The sequence below is a fragment of the Cucurbita moschata genome, unplaced genomic scaffold (assembly GCF_002738365.1).
Source record: "Cucurbita moschata cultivar Rifu unplaced genomic scaffold, Cmos_1.0 Cmo_Scf00002, whole genome shotgun sequence".
NCBI lineage: Eukaryota > Viridiplantae > Streptophyta > Magnoliopsida > Cucurbitales > Cucurbitaceae > Cucurbita > Cucurbita moschata.
This window is the reverse complement of record NW_019268518.1, coordinates 1,386,418-1,403,044: the sequence shown is the minus strand read 5'-3', so window position 1 is coordinate 1,403,044 and position 16,627 is coordinate 1,386,418. Positions and strand designations below refer to the sequence as shown.

Here is a 16,627-nt window from a genome sequence, read left to right as displayed (position 1 = left end):
TAGTTGTTGTTATAATTACTACTAAAAATTTGTAAATTATCGATTAAAAAAGATCAAATTTTTTTATTAAATTAAAAGTTGAGTTGAAAATTTTTTTTTTGGACTAAATTGAAATTTGGAGTTAGTTGGGTTGTCGGTTCAGAACTCAATTTTGAATTAGGTTGTCAGAATATTTTTTAATTATTTAATAAAAGCCTTAATTTATTTACTTTACATTACATTCTATATGAAAGTTCAATGGTAATTCTATTTTTCTAGTTGGTCAAGTTGACCCAACTAAAAAAAATGTTACTCGAATTTTCTAAAAAATTCAACCCAACTAAGAAAAAAAAAAATTTAATATAACTCAACCATTATACTTTGGGTTGGGTAGTCTGAATGGGTGAGTTCTCTCAATGATCATATCAAAACTTTTAATTAATATTAATATTTAAAATAAATACTCAAAATACCCATTAATTTTTTTTTGGTTAACTTGTACCTACGATAATAGATATTAAATTTAATATTATAAGTCAGTTAATTTTAGTTTTTTTTTAATCATTATTTATTAAATACAAAAAAAATTTGAAAGGTTATATGAAGTTTTTTTAAAAAAATTTAAAATACAAAAAAGACAAAAAGTTTTAAATTAACCAAAATATTTTCTTATAAGTAACTAAAAATTTAGAGGGAAACTTATATTTTTTAATATTGGCGGATGATTAAAATAGAAGACAATTTCAGGAGATGAATTGACTGAATTGCCCCTCTCTCCGAACGTTAAAACCATCCGCTCCGTTTTTTTCTCTCTCCCAACCGGTATATAAGCTTCGTTTTTTTTTTCCGGCCATATTCTGTGAGAGAGACCAAAGGAACCAGCGACGGGAAAACAGCCCTTAACCACTCTCTCTCTCTACAAGCTCCGATACTTCTCTCTACCTCTGAAATTTCCCCCTTAAAATTCCCAGTTGCGGGAGTTCTTTAGGAATCCGGCAACTCCGTCTCTAATCGGCTGTTTTGAATCTCTGGTAAATGGTGTGTCTGACGGCCTCTTGAGACGACGAACGGAACTGGTCTCTGGTCTAGGAGAATGCGGTCCGAGAGATCGAAACCTCTTCACAATTTCATGTTGCCGTGTTTGAAGTGGGGGAATCAGAAGCACTTGAGGTGCATGAAGGTAAATTCTAATGGCGTTCAGGTTTCCGGCGTGAATCGCCAATCTCACTCCTCGAGATCGGAGGAGTCTACCGAGAGTAGGAGCCGGGAATCAGCATCGGAGATGCGGATGTTCTTGAAGGATTTGGAGATGAGACCGAAGGTTTCGAAATCGAGAATCAAGAAAACTGACGACGATGGGATCGAGGCGGTCAGAGAGAAGCTAATGTTTGATCTGAAGACGGCGGCAGATAAAATGAAAGAGGCGATTCTAAGCAAGGAGGCGGCGGTGGCCGGAGAAGAGGCGGAGGAGAAGAACAATGATTCTGCCAGAATGGAGGAGACGCCGGCGGCTGTTGCGTTGTCGATGGCAGAGGCCAGACCTTGGAATCTGAGGACGAGGAGAGCCGCTTGTAAGGCTCCTAAAGTAGACGGTGGTGGTGGAAGTAAGAATTTGAAGATTGATGAGAAGAAATCAAATTCCAATTCCCCGTTGCGAAGCGACGGTGGCGCCGAGTCGCCCAGGCTGAAAATTGGGCCGGAGAAGAAGAAGAAGAAGGCGAAATTGGTAGTACCGCTCTCGAAGAGAGAGATCGACGAAGATTTCATGGAAATGGTGGGGCTCAGACCACCGAAGCGGCCCAAGAAGAGGACCAGAACCGTACAAAAGCAATTAGATGTAAGTTCCTTCAAATTTCCCTTATTCTTCTTCAAGTTTCGAGCAGTTTTCAAATTGAAGTTCCCTCGATTTCGTTTTTGCTGAGAAATTTGAGAATCGACCTCTAATCTCTGTACTATTTTACAGACGCTTTTCCCTGGGTTATGGCTGTCGGAGATCACAGCCGATTTGTATAAGGTCCCTGAATTACCTGAAAACAGCAAGGTAAAGGCCCCTTTCGTTCTGTTGTTCAAGATCCTTTTCTAATGTTTATTGTTTAACTAATTTTCCATCCAAGCATAACCATAAATGATTTGAGGTTCAAATTCTTTCTGGATTCTGATGCTGTAGATTGTTCTTACGATCTCTGGTATTGCACAGGTGATGAAGGTTTAAAGTTCTACTTCTCTGGTCTTTTTCTGATTCCTGTGCCGACTCCAAGAGTAATTCATGAGGCTAATTGGTGATCATTCTCTATTCCTTGGGAGTCTGGTATCAACCACCGTTGAATCCCACCCAATAACTCGCGGTGTATGCTCCTCCTCTTCTTTCAAATGCTAATTTTTGTTCATAAATTAATTTGATTTCGCTTTTGCCAGTCGTGGAATAATTCACGAAGAATAGGTTTAGTGGAATTTGGAATTGGATAAAAGGACATTTTCTTCAATGATCTTGAGTAGTGAGTGATACAATGCCTTCAGGAAATGATTTGTGTAGCCATACTGTTATCATGTTGACAATATTGATGCACATTCATGTAGTTAGTTAGTCACTTACAGAATAGATTGGGTCAACTTCTGTGAGAAATGTGAAAATGATTAGTGTTAATAAGAGATAGATTCATCATTTATTGTTTCAGTAGAATGCCTTCTTTTTAGCTCTAGGAAGCAACTTTCTTCTTGCACTATCATCATAGTCTGAAGATTTGGTATGCTTTTACTGCCTGGACTAGTGTCTTTTGTTCTGAATTGTGGCAACCTAGGACTGAAAATGAACCCCCTAATGTAACCCATCTGCTGGATTTACCTAAATCGACCCACCGATGGTAGTTAGTCAAAGCTCTAGTAGGTACCAACTCCCTTCTTCTTCTGATAACAAAGAGCTCCCCCATCCTCCCGAACCACTGCTGCTTGTCCAGGGGGAGGGGTAGATAAGAAGAGCAATGTTGAGTTCAAGTTGGGAGTATTTCAACCAAAATTTGGTGTATTTGATTGAGCTTCTGAAAGTGTTAGTTTCTGAGGGTGTCTGTGTTTTACTTAGAAAAAGGGGTTAACGGAGGAAACTTGTTTTGGTTTTAGCCGTCGGGAGTTGTTTTCCTAATTATTACCCAAAAACAATAGAAGAAAAGATAAAAAGTAGAACTTGTTGAGAATGAAAGGAGGATATGAAGGGGAGTGTAAGATATAATCTCAATTGGTCCCTCATTTGAAGGTAGTTTGAATAAGATAAAACGATTAGGTAGCCACTAAACATTTTTAAACTATGAATGGAAAAAGACACTAATTTTAAATCTTTTAGTCTATTTGTACTTTTTTTTTTTCTTTTTTCCTTGCTATTTTTATTTTAATGGATGGGTGCCGAGTTAAAAATAGTGTAAAAAGGAGACGATTTTAAATGCAGTTTGTAGACAATTTTATCAGGTTATTCTCTGTTATCAATTATTTTATAGCCATGCGACTTTTATTGATATTTATTAATTAACATGTGTATAGAATGGTGTAATATTGAGCATTTAATATTTAAGAAAATTTATCACTGTTTTTAATGTACCACAATTTCAACCTCATTAAACAAGGAGCCAACTGTCACAATTGTATTCTATTAGGACGTGCAATTTGAATGTGTGACCCTTGCAACCTCAAGTAAGTTAACCAACTAGAATTTGAGTCGATGTAGGTATGGGTGTTCGTATGCTCCAGCCTCCAACCTCATTGCTCAAGAAATATTTTAGAAAAAGGGAACAAATAAAGTTTAAAGTTTTGGAAAATGTTTGGAAATCAATTTTAAAAAAGCAACGTAGTTAGTGTATAACTCAGTGTATAACCAGAAAGGTCATGTATGTATATATATATATATACATATACATATATATATATATATATATATATATATTTTTTTTTTGAGAATCTCAAAAAACCAAATTTTGTTGGGAAATTGAAAAGGGATTTGGAAAGGGGTTTAGTAGATCCTAATCAAACCATCAATCAAGTAGTCACCTATAAAATAAAGGAGAAAAAGAAGAGCAAAATGTTGGTGGTTTTGTCTAAACTACATGATTTGTTTGAAAATGGTCCAAATGAGAAGAAAAAGTTGCTCAAACCTTTTAATGAGGTTTTGCTCCACTATATGATCATTTTAGGCTTAATTTCATGAATAAGTTGTTTCAATAAATAAACAAATAAAAACAATTTACACATTTGGGGTAGTTTTGAACCAAATCATTGGTTATGATTCACATTCGTGAGATATTAGGTGGGGACTATTAAAATTAGTTAACCAATATCTAATAGTGAACTTGTTTAAAGTTACAATAGTCTGCATAACATGGTTGTAGCTAGTAGAGATATGAGGTTAATTCCTTCCCGATTATATTGTTAGGTTACAATATAGGGACTATTAAAGAGTCTTTAGTTAACCTTTGATGGTGAATATTTAGGTAGATGGGTTATACATTTGTATTAGATGAGTTAGATGATGTGGGGGTTGTACCCTAGATGCATGTGGTTGATCTCACTTACATTTAGGGTACAACCGTCATATCTATATACTGTAGACCCTTTAGATTATTAATGTAATCTTGAACATGTGAGTTGGATGATATGGGGGTTGTACCCTAGATGTATGTAGATGATATACAAGAGAATCATGTTCAAGTAATAACCAAAAGAGTCTATAGTATATAGATAAGATTGGATGGATGCCTTATCCTAGTAACATTATTGATACAACATTATTGATATGACCTACCTTATAATTGTTATAAATAATTTGATTCAAATCATTCGTGTGGAAACCATGTGAGTGGGGATATCCTATACAATGAGTTTGTATAAAATTGAACAAATAAATATTAATCTCTCTTTATAATTTGAGAAGATTAATATGTCAGATGATAATTATATGCAACTCGATCTTAATCTTGAGTGAGTTATGAGCTTCTGCTTGTGAGGGTTTGTCCCTTGATTTTCATGGGTAAGAACGACTCTTGTAGCCGATTCAATATGCTTACCATTTCGGAGACTTGACTAAACAGGGAGCTGGAAACATAATACACAAGATGAAATTCACATGTAAGGTAAGTAAATGAGTTGTTCTTTTAAGTGCTTAGAAATGAGTTGTTCTTTTAAGTGCTGATTTTAGAACTTGAACAATGGAGCTCCACCTCTCATTAGCCTGAGGGACTTGGTTTACGATTGAATCATAATCAAATTATTCATTAGAGAATTAGTAATACTTAATGTGAAAGATGTAATTAAGAGTAGAATGAACTTTTGACCCGTAATTATGAATAACTTGTAAAAAATTGACTTGTTTGTAATGATAGTATCATTAGGCATAACTTGTCCTATAATGCACAAAAGTGCAACTATAAGTCTATCGTGGAGTGACATATACTTAATGAATGGAAATTGATTAATTTAAAAGTTTAATTAGTGGAATTTTGAATCATTAGAACTAATCTATCGATCCCTTTCTTACTCACCGTAACATTAAAAGTTTCAATTTAATGAAAATGAGAAAATAGATCTAATTTGAAATGCTTAAACTAATATTTAGTATATTAGATATTAAATAAATAGAAAAAAATATATATAATTTGATATTAAATAAATAGAGAAAAATATATATAATTTGAACAAATTAAAATTTAATGTATTAGATACGTTAAATATAAATTAATAAAAAAAATATAAATGTTCAAATTAATATTTAATATATTAGATATATTAAAATATAAAAATATATCTATTGTATAAATAAAAATTTAAAATTTGAATGAAATTCAAATTAGTTAAATATATATTAATAACATTTAAATAAAATATTATATTCTAATATATTATTTGGTAAGATTTTCAATAGTCCTCAAAAAAGGACTCAATATATATAACAATCCTAAATTTCTATATAATTAGAGTTGCAACTAACGTCTCATGCTCATCTGTAATGCGGAAATATAACTCTTACATTAACATCATTTATAACGTAAATTTTGAAAAGCGCTTAAAACAACTTCTTCTCCGGAAAACAGGTTGCGGGTTTTTTTCTACCAATTGGGACCCTCCCTTTACCACCTCCATGAGGATAGTCCACAAGGTTCATCAATACTCCTCTTACTACAGAACGCTTACCTAGCCAACATTTAAATCTGTCTCTACCCAAACTTTTTTGGTTTACCCAGCATTCCCCACTTATCCGACAGTTGCTTAGCAATTTTTGGATTAGGAATGTTTTTATTCATATTATTGATAATTGATCCTTTACTTTCAATAGGACCAAGACTATTGATTGATTTACTTAGTCTAGACCTGTATTCTAACTTCCCGTTAGGCAACCTCGAATTTAACCATCTTTTTTCCATAGAGCTTTCTTGCCCTTATTTCCATCAAAATACAATAGATGAATAGTCATTTGATGAAAAATAAATCATTTGAATATCTCATTTCCTATCACGAATAGGATATAAATCCAATCACTCGGATTATTAACTACTAACGAGTGGGTCTTAAAAAAAAGGTCTTACGTGTTTAAATACGAAAATACTGAAATTTAGAGAAAATAAAAACAAACACAAAATTATTTAAAACAATGAAATGCAAAACAACCTATTCTAACCCAAGACCAGGAATTTAAATATGAGTCTACCCTATGCATGTGCCACAGTCTCTGCTCGTGATGTCACCGCCCTCCGTACAAGTGCGTCTTGCCTTTACCTGAAAAAATGATGTAGCACACGGTCTGAGTATTTCGAATAATACTCAGTAAGTGGCTCCACTATAGGGTCCATGCAAATGCAAACACATGCAATCATGATTTAGGGACCTATCTCTAATCAATATAAGAGCCGCCTCCCGTCAGACAAATTGAATGTGTAGTATTTCCCTACATACGATTCACACGTGTGAGTGTGAATCTCCAAGGCGCTCGCACACCCCCTGGATCGTCTAGTCAAGCTAATCTGTAGCAACGTCCGAAGGTCAGCGGAACCCCATAGTGTCATGCGCCTCATGAACACCCTCATCTGTGCGCATTCGCACTCATTATATACTGTGCGCGTCCGCACTCATCATCTCTAAGGGAACTAGCCCTATGCTTATGAACATACAATATGCATGAGGTCCGTCTAAATCTATCATAATGTCTCTTCTGACACAACCCTCTAGTCTCATCTATTTGTTACTCTAGGTAACACATACTCGTGGATATTTGTATTAATATCGTTTTCATGCTCTTAGAGTTGTGTCTTATGTTGATCTAACGACATGATGCAATATGACACCCATCATCATACATGTTCAATATGGAAAACATCATCATATTAAGGCAAACGTCACACAATCATCATACTTATCATATTGCCATAAAGTGCATCAAGTATATCAAGTATGTCATTCATCGAAATAAATACTACGAACATCATCAAGCATCATAACTAATACATCATCATAACTCATACATCATCATATACTCATATGCATCATGTGATACAACTCATACATCATCATAACTCATCTAATTTTTAACTTATCTTATAGTAAAACCACTTACCTGATTAGCTTATGCTGGTATCACCCATCTATCCTTAATGAAAGTTCGATTTTATCCTTTGTATCCATGTCAATCTATATGAATCCACAACATCAATTTTACGTTCGACTTTGCAAGAGTAACGTCTTAGAATGTTATATATATATATAGATATTTATTTATTAAGATTTCATTTTTTATTATCTCATATTTATTTTAATCTTTAATTATCTTTCTCTAGGCATGTTTTAGGATCCATTCTTACTCCAACTCTTTTTTCGGTCAATGCTTATTGATTCTTACTCCAACTCTTTTTTTCCTTTTCTTTTCATTTTGTTGGTTATTTTCTCTCTTTTTTTTCTTTTGATTTTATTGACTATTACTTTTGTATCTCTTTACTCTTTTGTTAAATTACTTGGTGGAGGCCATTTCCAATTTTTCTCTCCCAGTCATCTTTGGTTACTGTTCTAATTTTTTCTTTTCCTAAAATCTGACATTTTTTCTTTTCTCTTCTATTTTTTTCGGTAGAATGTCTGATCATTCATTCCGTGGCGTAGGAGGTGGTGGAAGAGATATTTGGAGAAGACCGAGAGAGATCATTTCTTTATTTATTATTATTATTATTTTAATTTATTTATTTTTAAAAATTTTCCAATCATTACGTTATACTTGTATTGAGCCAAAAGGTCATTGATCTCTCACCGTTCTTTACTTTCACGGTTTCTCTCGTAGAGAATTGTCTTGAAATTCTCATTCTCTATTCCCTTTAAGATTTGTTTTCAAGAGACTCTCACAAGCCTTTGCCTCGTATTCGAGTGGTGTTCGAGTCATAACAAGGAATATCTTGTGAAATGTGGAAAAACTTTTGCGTGGCTGGAATATATCAAGGAGGTTTTGCAAGATGTAGTTTGAGTCCTAAAAATCTAAATCTAAAGCTTAATACATTCCAAACGATATAATTTGAGTCATGAACATGTTGAATTGTAGGAGTTCTAGGGGTTCTTGGATTTTGAGTTTTAGAACCTCGGTCCTTTGTTATGGCACCTAGCGGTCTTCATGTCTAGCAGACATAAGGCTTGGGTTGTGCTTTTTCTTTATTATTGTCCTTAGATCATTTTCTTAGTTTCATGGGTTTTTACTCCAATGGTTATTCTTAAGGTACATCATGATATGAGTCTTTTTTATGAATTCTTCGGCCCTAATCCAAGCTCATGAACGGTGTAAACATTTCATAATAACATGCCTAAGTCTTGCATAAACATCATAAAAGTTTATAACATGTTCCTTTAAATTCTTGGTAAATTATGAGTCTTTATTAGGGATCTTTAGAGATAGCTTCGTTATTTCTTTTAAGTCTTGGCTTATACCCCAAACTTGTTCTAATGCCACAAGAACTTGCATAACCCGCCACAGTGTCATAAATGAGTCTTATATAAGGTTTTATAACATTTAGAGTTCATTCAAGTCTTAAAAATATATTATAGTCTCTACTCCTTAGCGCATCTGGAGATGGGAAATGAGATAAGTAGCAGGGATGGGGACAAGGAAGACTTCACATCCTCGCCCCGTGGATTTGCCTGAGTTTTTCCATATTTTTCTTAGTATTCCAAAATTTGATTGCTAAATCGTAATTTTTTTTATTTTAATTCGATTTTCATATTTCTTTCTTCATAACTCGATTTAACTTAGCTCATTCGGTCATCCAACAATTCAAAAAAATTAACGACATTCAAGTAGGTAGCAGTTAAATCGACCATAATACCCCTATGAGGTTGACTTTGACTCATCTTTTATTTTTCCACTATTTTCTTTTTATACTTTTCTTGGGTTTATAAGAATGTTCTAAACACTTTTCCTACCATATTTTGAAACTCGGCAGCTACAACCTTCTATAAAATTTATCAAGTTCAAATTTCAAAAGAAAAGTTGAGATCAGATTTGGGTGTTACTTTTTTTTTAAAACAAATAGACCACCTATTTATAAATTGTCATGCAGTTTGCATAAGAAGTGAATAACATGTAATATTACTGATCATCTCTTTTTCCATGGAATGTAATTTAATCTTTGTTTTTGAAATGTATTTCATTTCTCTCCATTCTCAAACCTATTGATTCTAAAATTGAATAAATCCATTTTTGTCTTGTAGGATATAAATATGAAAATGATGAAAGTTTAATAATAATAATAATAATAATAATAATAATAATACTCAATAAACATTGATATGGATTTGTTTAATACAAATCCAATGCAATATAATAAAAAGAGACAGAGATAAAGATAAAATTAAAAGTTAAAAAGGGGATCCCCTAATATTAATACCCATTTGAAACCCTCTTGAAAGGAAACCAATTATTAGGAGAAAGAGAGAGAGAGAGAGAGGGGGGAGAGAGTTCCACATGGAATTATGGCAATCATGGAGAGAAAAAAACGAAAACAAGGCTTCAATCAAAGTTGAAAAGAACAAAGAGACAGCCCATAAGTTTTTAATTATTGAGGAACAACAAAAATGAAAAGGAATATAAGAGAACAGTGAATCGAGATGGGTAAGGCCATCAAAATGGCGTAACTCTTTGTTTATGTGTCTCCTAAACTATATACATTTTTCTTCTTCTTTGTTTTTTTTCACTCCAAGATTTCACCATTTTCAATTCCCACCTTCTTCTTCTTCTTCTTCTTTTCAAATTTCAAATAATTCCATTTCTCTGATTAATTCCAATTTGCAGACACTGATCAGATCACATGCTTCGTAACAGAAATCATACACACATGAAATCAATCTAACCTGTCCTTCAAGATTCGGATGGATTTTTTCTTTCTTTCTTATTTGTTCTTCTTTTTGTTCTTTCCATTGCAAAACAGAGAACCGAATCCAAAAAAACTCACAGTTACTTTAGAAATGTATGGCGGAGGGAGGTTGAGAAGAGGACTCATTATTCGAACTCCATTCCCATTGTTCGCCCCGAAATTCCTCCTCGTCGAAGGCTTCTGAGAGAACGAATTTGCGAAATACGAGTTCGAGCAAGAAGATACGGACGATTTTCTACTCGAAATCGAAGGCTGTTTCTGCAAATTCGGCGTCCGAGAATCCTTCGATTGCGATTGCGATTGCGATTGCGATTGCGATTGGTGTTTCGAATTCAAAGCCGAACCAGTGGAGTTGCTTCTGGAGAGAAAATGTAAGGATCGTATCAAACCTCTACTCTTGGAGCTTTCGCAATTGAGACTACTGCTTCGCTTGAACTGCCAGAACGATTTGGAGTGCGGTTTCTCCTCCGCATCGAAACTCGCGGATAGAAGTTCTTTCAGGCTCTTCTTCTCGGAGGAGACTGAACTTGTCGGTGGATCGGGAGGAATTGGAGGAGTCGATTCGTTAGGTTTAGAAACTTCTCTGTTTGGCTCGACCGATTTCTTGATTTCGACGGGGAGAATTTTTCCATTGCAGAAAAGCTCATCCGCAGAGGAGAGATCTTGCAGAAGAAGATTGCCAATGCAGAAATCGAAATCGAAATCGGATTCCAGAAGACTCAAATCCAAGCGACCGCGGTTGCAATCGGAGGAAGAAGGCAAGGAATCGGCCTGGTTCAGATCATGCGAAAACGAGATTCTGGGACTGATTCCTACGCTGGAAATCTCAGAGCAAACTTCAATCGCCATAAGCTTAGCCAATAAAGTCGCCTAATCCGAAGGAACCGCAGCAGCAGATTGAAAACGAAATTGTGATTTGAATTTCCGGAAGAAAAGAGTGAGAAACAGCAGCTTTGTTCCGTAGTTGTTGAGGGTTTTGGGGAGGAGAAAATGGGCATTACGAAGATGAGAAGGTAAGAAGAACAAAATGTGGGAAAGAGAAGGAGAGAAAGAGAAGGAGAGAAAGAGAAGGAGAGAAAACACTACAAAAACAAGAATCTTGGGAAGAGAAGAGAAGGGGTTTCCGATGGAAGTGAGATTATTATTATTATTATTATTATTTAATTTTATACGATGGAGTTACAAAAGGGCTTAAAAATAAAATAAAATAAAATACCCAAATTTGAATGCAAGAGGAGCCTCAAGATTTGATGTTTCCCATTATTAAAAGGAAATACTATGATTTCATTTTACATTTTTTTTTTTTTAAATACTATTGATGTCATTGTTAATTTTTTCAACAAAAATAATATTGTTTAAATTACCAACTTTACTCCCACCATTCTAATTTTTTTTTTAAATTGGGTTGGTTTAAGTTGCTTGAGTTATCTATTCTTTTTTTTTTTTTTTTTTTTTTTAAATACTATTGATGTCATTGTTAATTTTTTCAACAAAAATAATATTGTTTAAATTACCAACTTTACTCCCACCATTCTAATTTTTTTTTTAAATTGGGTTGGTTTAAGTTGCTTGAGTTATCTATTCTTTTTTTTTTTTTTTTAAATACTATTGATGTCATTGTTAATTTTTTCAACAAAAATAATATTGTTTAAATTACCAACTTTACTCCCACCATTCTAATTTTTTTTTTAAATTGGGTTGGTTTAAGTTGCTTGAGTTATCTATTCTTTTTTTTTTTTTTTTAAATACTATTGATGTCATTGTTAATTTTTTCAACAAAAATAATATTGTTTAAATTACCAACTTTACTCCCACCATTCTAATTTTTTTTTTAAATTGGGTTGGTTTAAGTTGCTTGAGTTATCTATTCTTTTTTTTTTTTTTTTTTTTTTTTAATAAATCTTGTTCCTACATGACCCCAATCAATTCGATTAGTCATTCGCCATCTATTTTTATTATTTGAATGAACCGCCGAGAACTCGTATGAGAGTTGGTTTAATTGTTCTAAATAAGGCAGAATATTTCTGAGATGTTAATGAACAAGACGTGCTTCTATTAATCGACATTATCTTCCATTTTGTTCGAACGGGATCCGAAGTATCCGTGTTACTGGGTAGAATGCCTTCGGTTGTGGGTTATCAACCAACTATTAATACCGAAATGGGTTCCTTACAAGAAAGAATTACTCTACCAAGGAAGGGTCCATAACTTCTATTCAATCAGTTTATGTACCTGCGGACGATTTAACCGATCCTGCTCCTGCAACCACATTTGCACATTTGGATGCTAAACTCTTTAACAACACGAAAAAAACCATAGTTTAACTCTTTGACAACATGAAAAAAACCAAAAAAAGCTCTGACCCTCTCTATCTATCCAAGGGATGGAAGGGCATAGGCCTTTGGTGTCCCCTCCCGTCAAGAATCGGGATCTCACAGTCACTAGCCAATATGTTTTCTGTCCTGCCTTTTTTCATTCATGATTCAATAATATTTTAGTGTCCTAGGCATAAAGGATTCCTATAACATTTATTTATTTTCAAATATTTAGTAAAAATTTAGAATTCAATTTTAATATATTTTTAAAAAATTGTTAAAGAATAAAGAATAAATAATAAAATACATAATTATTAAATTAAATGAATACTTAAAAAATGTATATTTTAAAATATAAAGCGAATAAATTTGAGTTGATTCCATTGATCCAATTTAGTTATAGAAAAATTCATTTTTATTTATTTCAACCTAATTTCACTCAAATAAATTCAATTCAAACTGATCAAATTTTTTGGTATCAAAATTTTCAATAAAAATGTTGATTTGATTTATTTTGTTTGAGAAACAATGCTGAAGAAGACAAGTTGAGTGATGAAATTTGAGGTAAAGAATTGAATGTGATTGTGAATTAAGGGATAGATCTCATTTGATGGATTATATTTTTGCCTTAGAAATTATTGCAAAAGACAATTTTTTTAATCACAAAGAGTCCCACTCAAAATCAACTTTTCTAAAGATAATCACATGGTGTTTGCGTTTCAATTTTTTTTTTTTTTTTTATTTACAAAAATTTTAGACACAATCTACTTAGTTTACTAGTCTTACCTCATTGCAAAATAATTTTGTCGTGCATAGTGACACAATCGCACTTTCGAAGGCAGCGGACTAGCGATTGTGCGGCACTCACTTTCCAGCGACAAGTGAGCTAAGCCAATTTGTTCTTGCATCGCCTACGGCCAAGCGACGTACGGTCGAGCCTCTAGCCTCGGTTTTAAAAGAAGGTTTTAGAAAACGAGGAGAGAGAGAGATTTTAGAAAGAGAGATTTTGGAAAGAGACGTTATATAAGCAAGCAAGAGAAAGATAACAACGGCTTAGCATATATAACCTTGGGTAGGGAGAAGTTGACAACTAGTCATATCCCCCTATAGTACATTCTGAGCCATTTTAAGTCTGGTAGGCCTAGACATGATATTTTTTAGGCGTCATACGCCCTAGAATTACAAAAGGAAAACCACTAGAATGAAAAGACATGACAAGGGTTTGGCTTGTCATGGGCATGCGACCATGGGCGACAAGCCCTGGACGAGCATGACCGAGACATCCTCCCCCACCTAATTGGTTGACGTCCCTGTCAACCGACTACTTTCAAACCTTGCGATGTGGGTGGCAGCGGAGTTCAGATCTTCGGCGCATTCCCAGCTGGTTTCCTCTGTAGGGAGATTCTTCCATTTGACAAGGAATTCATGAATCGTCCGTACAGGTCTTCCTATCTTCTTAACCCTGTCAACTAGGATCTCTTCTACTTCTTTTGTTTCTTTTTGCTTCAGATCGATGCTCGGTCTTGTGGTTGCATTTCGTTGGTCGTCGTCTGGGTCAGGGTGATAGGGCTTCAAGTTGCTCACATGAATTACTGGGTGGATTTTCATCCATGCGGGTAGTGCAACTCGGTAGGAGGTAGCCCCGATCTTTTTAAGGACTTCAACCGGGCTTTCATATTTTTGAACTAGTCTCTGGTCCTTTCGGCTGCGAAATCTGATCTGTTCTGGTCTCAGCTTGATAAGAACTTGATCTCCTGTTCGGAATTGAAGGGGGCGACGCTTCTTGTCTGCCCACTTTTTCATATGCTTGGAAGCCTTCTCTAAATATGTCCGGGCTATATCTATCGTCTGCTTCCATTCTCTTGTAAAGTTGTGAGTTTGAGGGTTTTTCCCTGCATAAGGATGATCAATAATATGGGGTAAGGCCGGTTGTCGTCCACTTACAATTTCGAAGGGACTCTTCCCCGTAGACGAGCTTGTTTGGCAATTGAAGCAAAATTGGGCGACATCTAACAGTTGTATCCAGTTCTTCTGGCGAGCGTCGACGAAGTGACGTAAGTATTCTTCGAGCAAGCAATTGAACCGTTCTGTCTGTCCATCGGTCTGAGGGTGATAACTCGAGGAGATGTTTAAGGTTGTTCCCAAGAAGGCGAATAACTCAGTCCAGAATGTCCCAATGAATCTGCCATCCCTATCACTGATGATGCTTGACGGAATGCCCCATAGCTTTACAACGTGTTTGAAAAACAGTTGGGCTGTGAGTTCTGCCGAGCATAATTTTGGAGTGGGGATGAATGTCGCATATTTTGAGAATCGGTCTATGATAACCAAGATGGCGTCATATTCCCCTACTTTTGGGAGGTGTGTTATGAAGTCCAGAGATACACTTTCCCAGGGTCTTATTGGCACAGGTAGAGGTTCCAAGAGTCCAGAGATTTTGGCTTTCTCGACCTTGTCCTGTTGACAGATGAGGCACATCTTGGTATATTGCATGATATCGTCTCGCATGTTTGGCCAGAAGTACCCCTTCTTTATTAGGGCGTATGTTCTTTGCCACCCAGGGTGTCCGGCCCATAAGGTATCGTGACATTCCTGAATGAGCTTCTTCCTCAGTTCCCCCGTTCTTGGGACATACAATCTGTTTCCTTTGGTCGTCAGGAGGTCTCCCTCAACCCAAAGCTGTCGTGTTTTTCCAGCTTTAGCTAGTTCGACGACGGCTTTGGCCGATGGGTCTTTAGGTAAATGTTCCTTGATGATGTCGCGCATCGATCCATCGATCTTACTTGAATGAATATGGGCTAACATGCACAGGGCCGCATGTTCGCCCTTCCGACTCAGCGCGTCGGCTGCTTGATTACTCTTTCCTGCTTTGTGTTCGAACTTGAAGTCGAATTTGGCCAACGACTCCTGCCACCGGGCTTGTTTTGCCGTTAATTTTGGTTGATCAAAGAAGTGGCAAATGACGCTGTTATCCGTCTTCACTACGAACTGTGATCCCAAGAGATACTGTCTCCAGACTAGAAGGCAGTGGATTACAGCCAGCATTTCTTTCTGGGAGACAGTGTATCTTCGTTCGGCATCGTTGAGCTTTCGACTTTCGTAAGCGATGGGGTGGTCTTCCTGAATGAGGACCCCACCTAGAGCAAAGTCAGAAGCATCGGTTTCTATTTCAAATGGCTTTGTAACATCTACCAACCCGAGGACAGGACCCCTCGTCATAGTTGTTTTCAGATTTTCAAAGGCCATTTGACAATCATTCGACCACGACCAAGGGTGGTCTTTCTTCAACAGCTCTGTCAATGGGGCGGCTTGTCGTGAAAACCCTTCGACGAACCGCCTATAGTAGTTGGCTAATCCTAAGAAGGACCGCAACTCGGATACGGAAGTAGGAACTTTCCATTCTTGGATAGCTTTTATCTTGTCGCTATCCATACTAATTTGTCCACATTTGACGACATGTCCGAGGAAGTTGATGCATGTTTGTGCGAATGCACATTTCTCTTTCTTCACATACAGTTGGTTCTGCCGTAGCTTGTCAAACACCAGCTTCAAGTGCACTTTGTGTTCCTCTAGGGTTGTGCTGTAAACAACGATGTCGTCGAGGTATACGATGACGAACTGATCCAAGTATTCATAGAAAACTTGGTTCATCAACGTGCAGAAAGTAGTTGGGGCGTTTGTCAAGCCAAAGGGCATTACTAGGAATTCAAAGGCCCCATATCTTGTTACGCACGTCGTCTTGGGTTCGTCCCCTTCGGCAATACGTACTTGATAATACCCTGATCGTAAGTCCAACTTCGTGAAGTACTTGGCCCCGTGAAGTTGGTCGAACAAGTCGGATATTATCGGCAGAGGATATTTGTTGCGTACCGTCACCTTGTTTAAGGCTCTATAGTCTATGGCACAGACGCAACGTCCCATCCTTCTTCTTCTAGAACAGTACGGGGGCTCCGTAAGGTG

The 16,627-nt window shown here is 35.9% G+C and overlaps 2 protein-coding genes across 2 annotated transcripts; one reads left to right on the top strand and one right to left on the bottom strand.

Moving 5' to 3' along the window:
- Positions 1 to 740: 740 nt before the first annotated feature.
- On the top strand, positions 741 to 2,652 carry LOC111456072. Its single transcript, XM_023097808.1, has 3 exons — positions 741 to 1,816; positions 1,943 to 2,020; positions 2,177 to 2,652. The coding sequence occupies exons 1-3, from the start codon at positions 1,073 to 1,075 to the stop codon at positions 2,189 to 2,191; spliced, it is 837 nt and encodes a 278-aa protein (XP_022953576.1). The 5' UTR covers positions 741 to 1,072; the 3' UTR covers positions 2,192 to 2,652.
- A 7,314-nt stretch (positions 2,653 to 9,966) lies between these two features.
- LOC111460336 lies at positions 9,967 to 11,201 on the bottom strand. The gene is made up of 2 exons (XM_023103565.1): positions 10,372 to 11,201; positions 9,967 to 10,125 (listed from the first exon to the last, which is right to left on the bottom strand). Exons 1-2 carry the CDS (start codon positions 11,199 to 11,201, stop codon positions 10,122 to 10,124), a joined length of 834 nt encoding a protein of 277 aa, XP_022959333.1. The 3' UTR covers positions 9,967 to 10,121.
- Between the last annotated feature and the right edge of the window lie 5,426 nt (positions 11,202 to 16,627).

Excerpts from the sequence above, each read along its gene's own strand:
- LOC111460336 (XM_023103565.1), bottom strand. The coding sequence starts at position 11,201 with ATGGCGATTGAAGTTTGCTCTGAGATTTCCAGCGTAGGAATCAGTCCC.
- LOC111456072 (XM_023097808.1), top strand. The coding sequence starts at position 1,073 with ATGCGGTCCGAGAGATCGAAACCTCTTCACAATTTCATGTTGCCGTGT. Across the intron at positions 1,817-1,942 it reads CCGTACAAAAGCAATTAGAT|ACGCTTTTCCCTGGGTTATG; the intron begins GTAAGTTCCTTC and ends ACTATTTTACAG.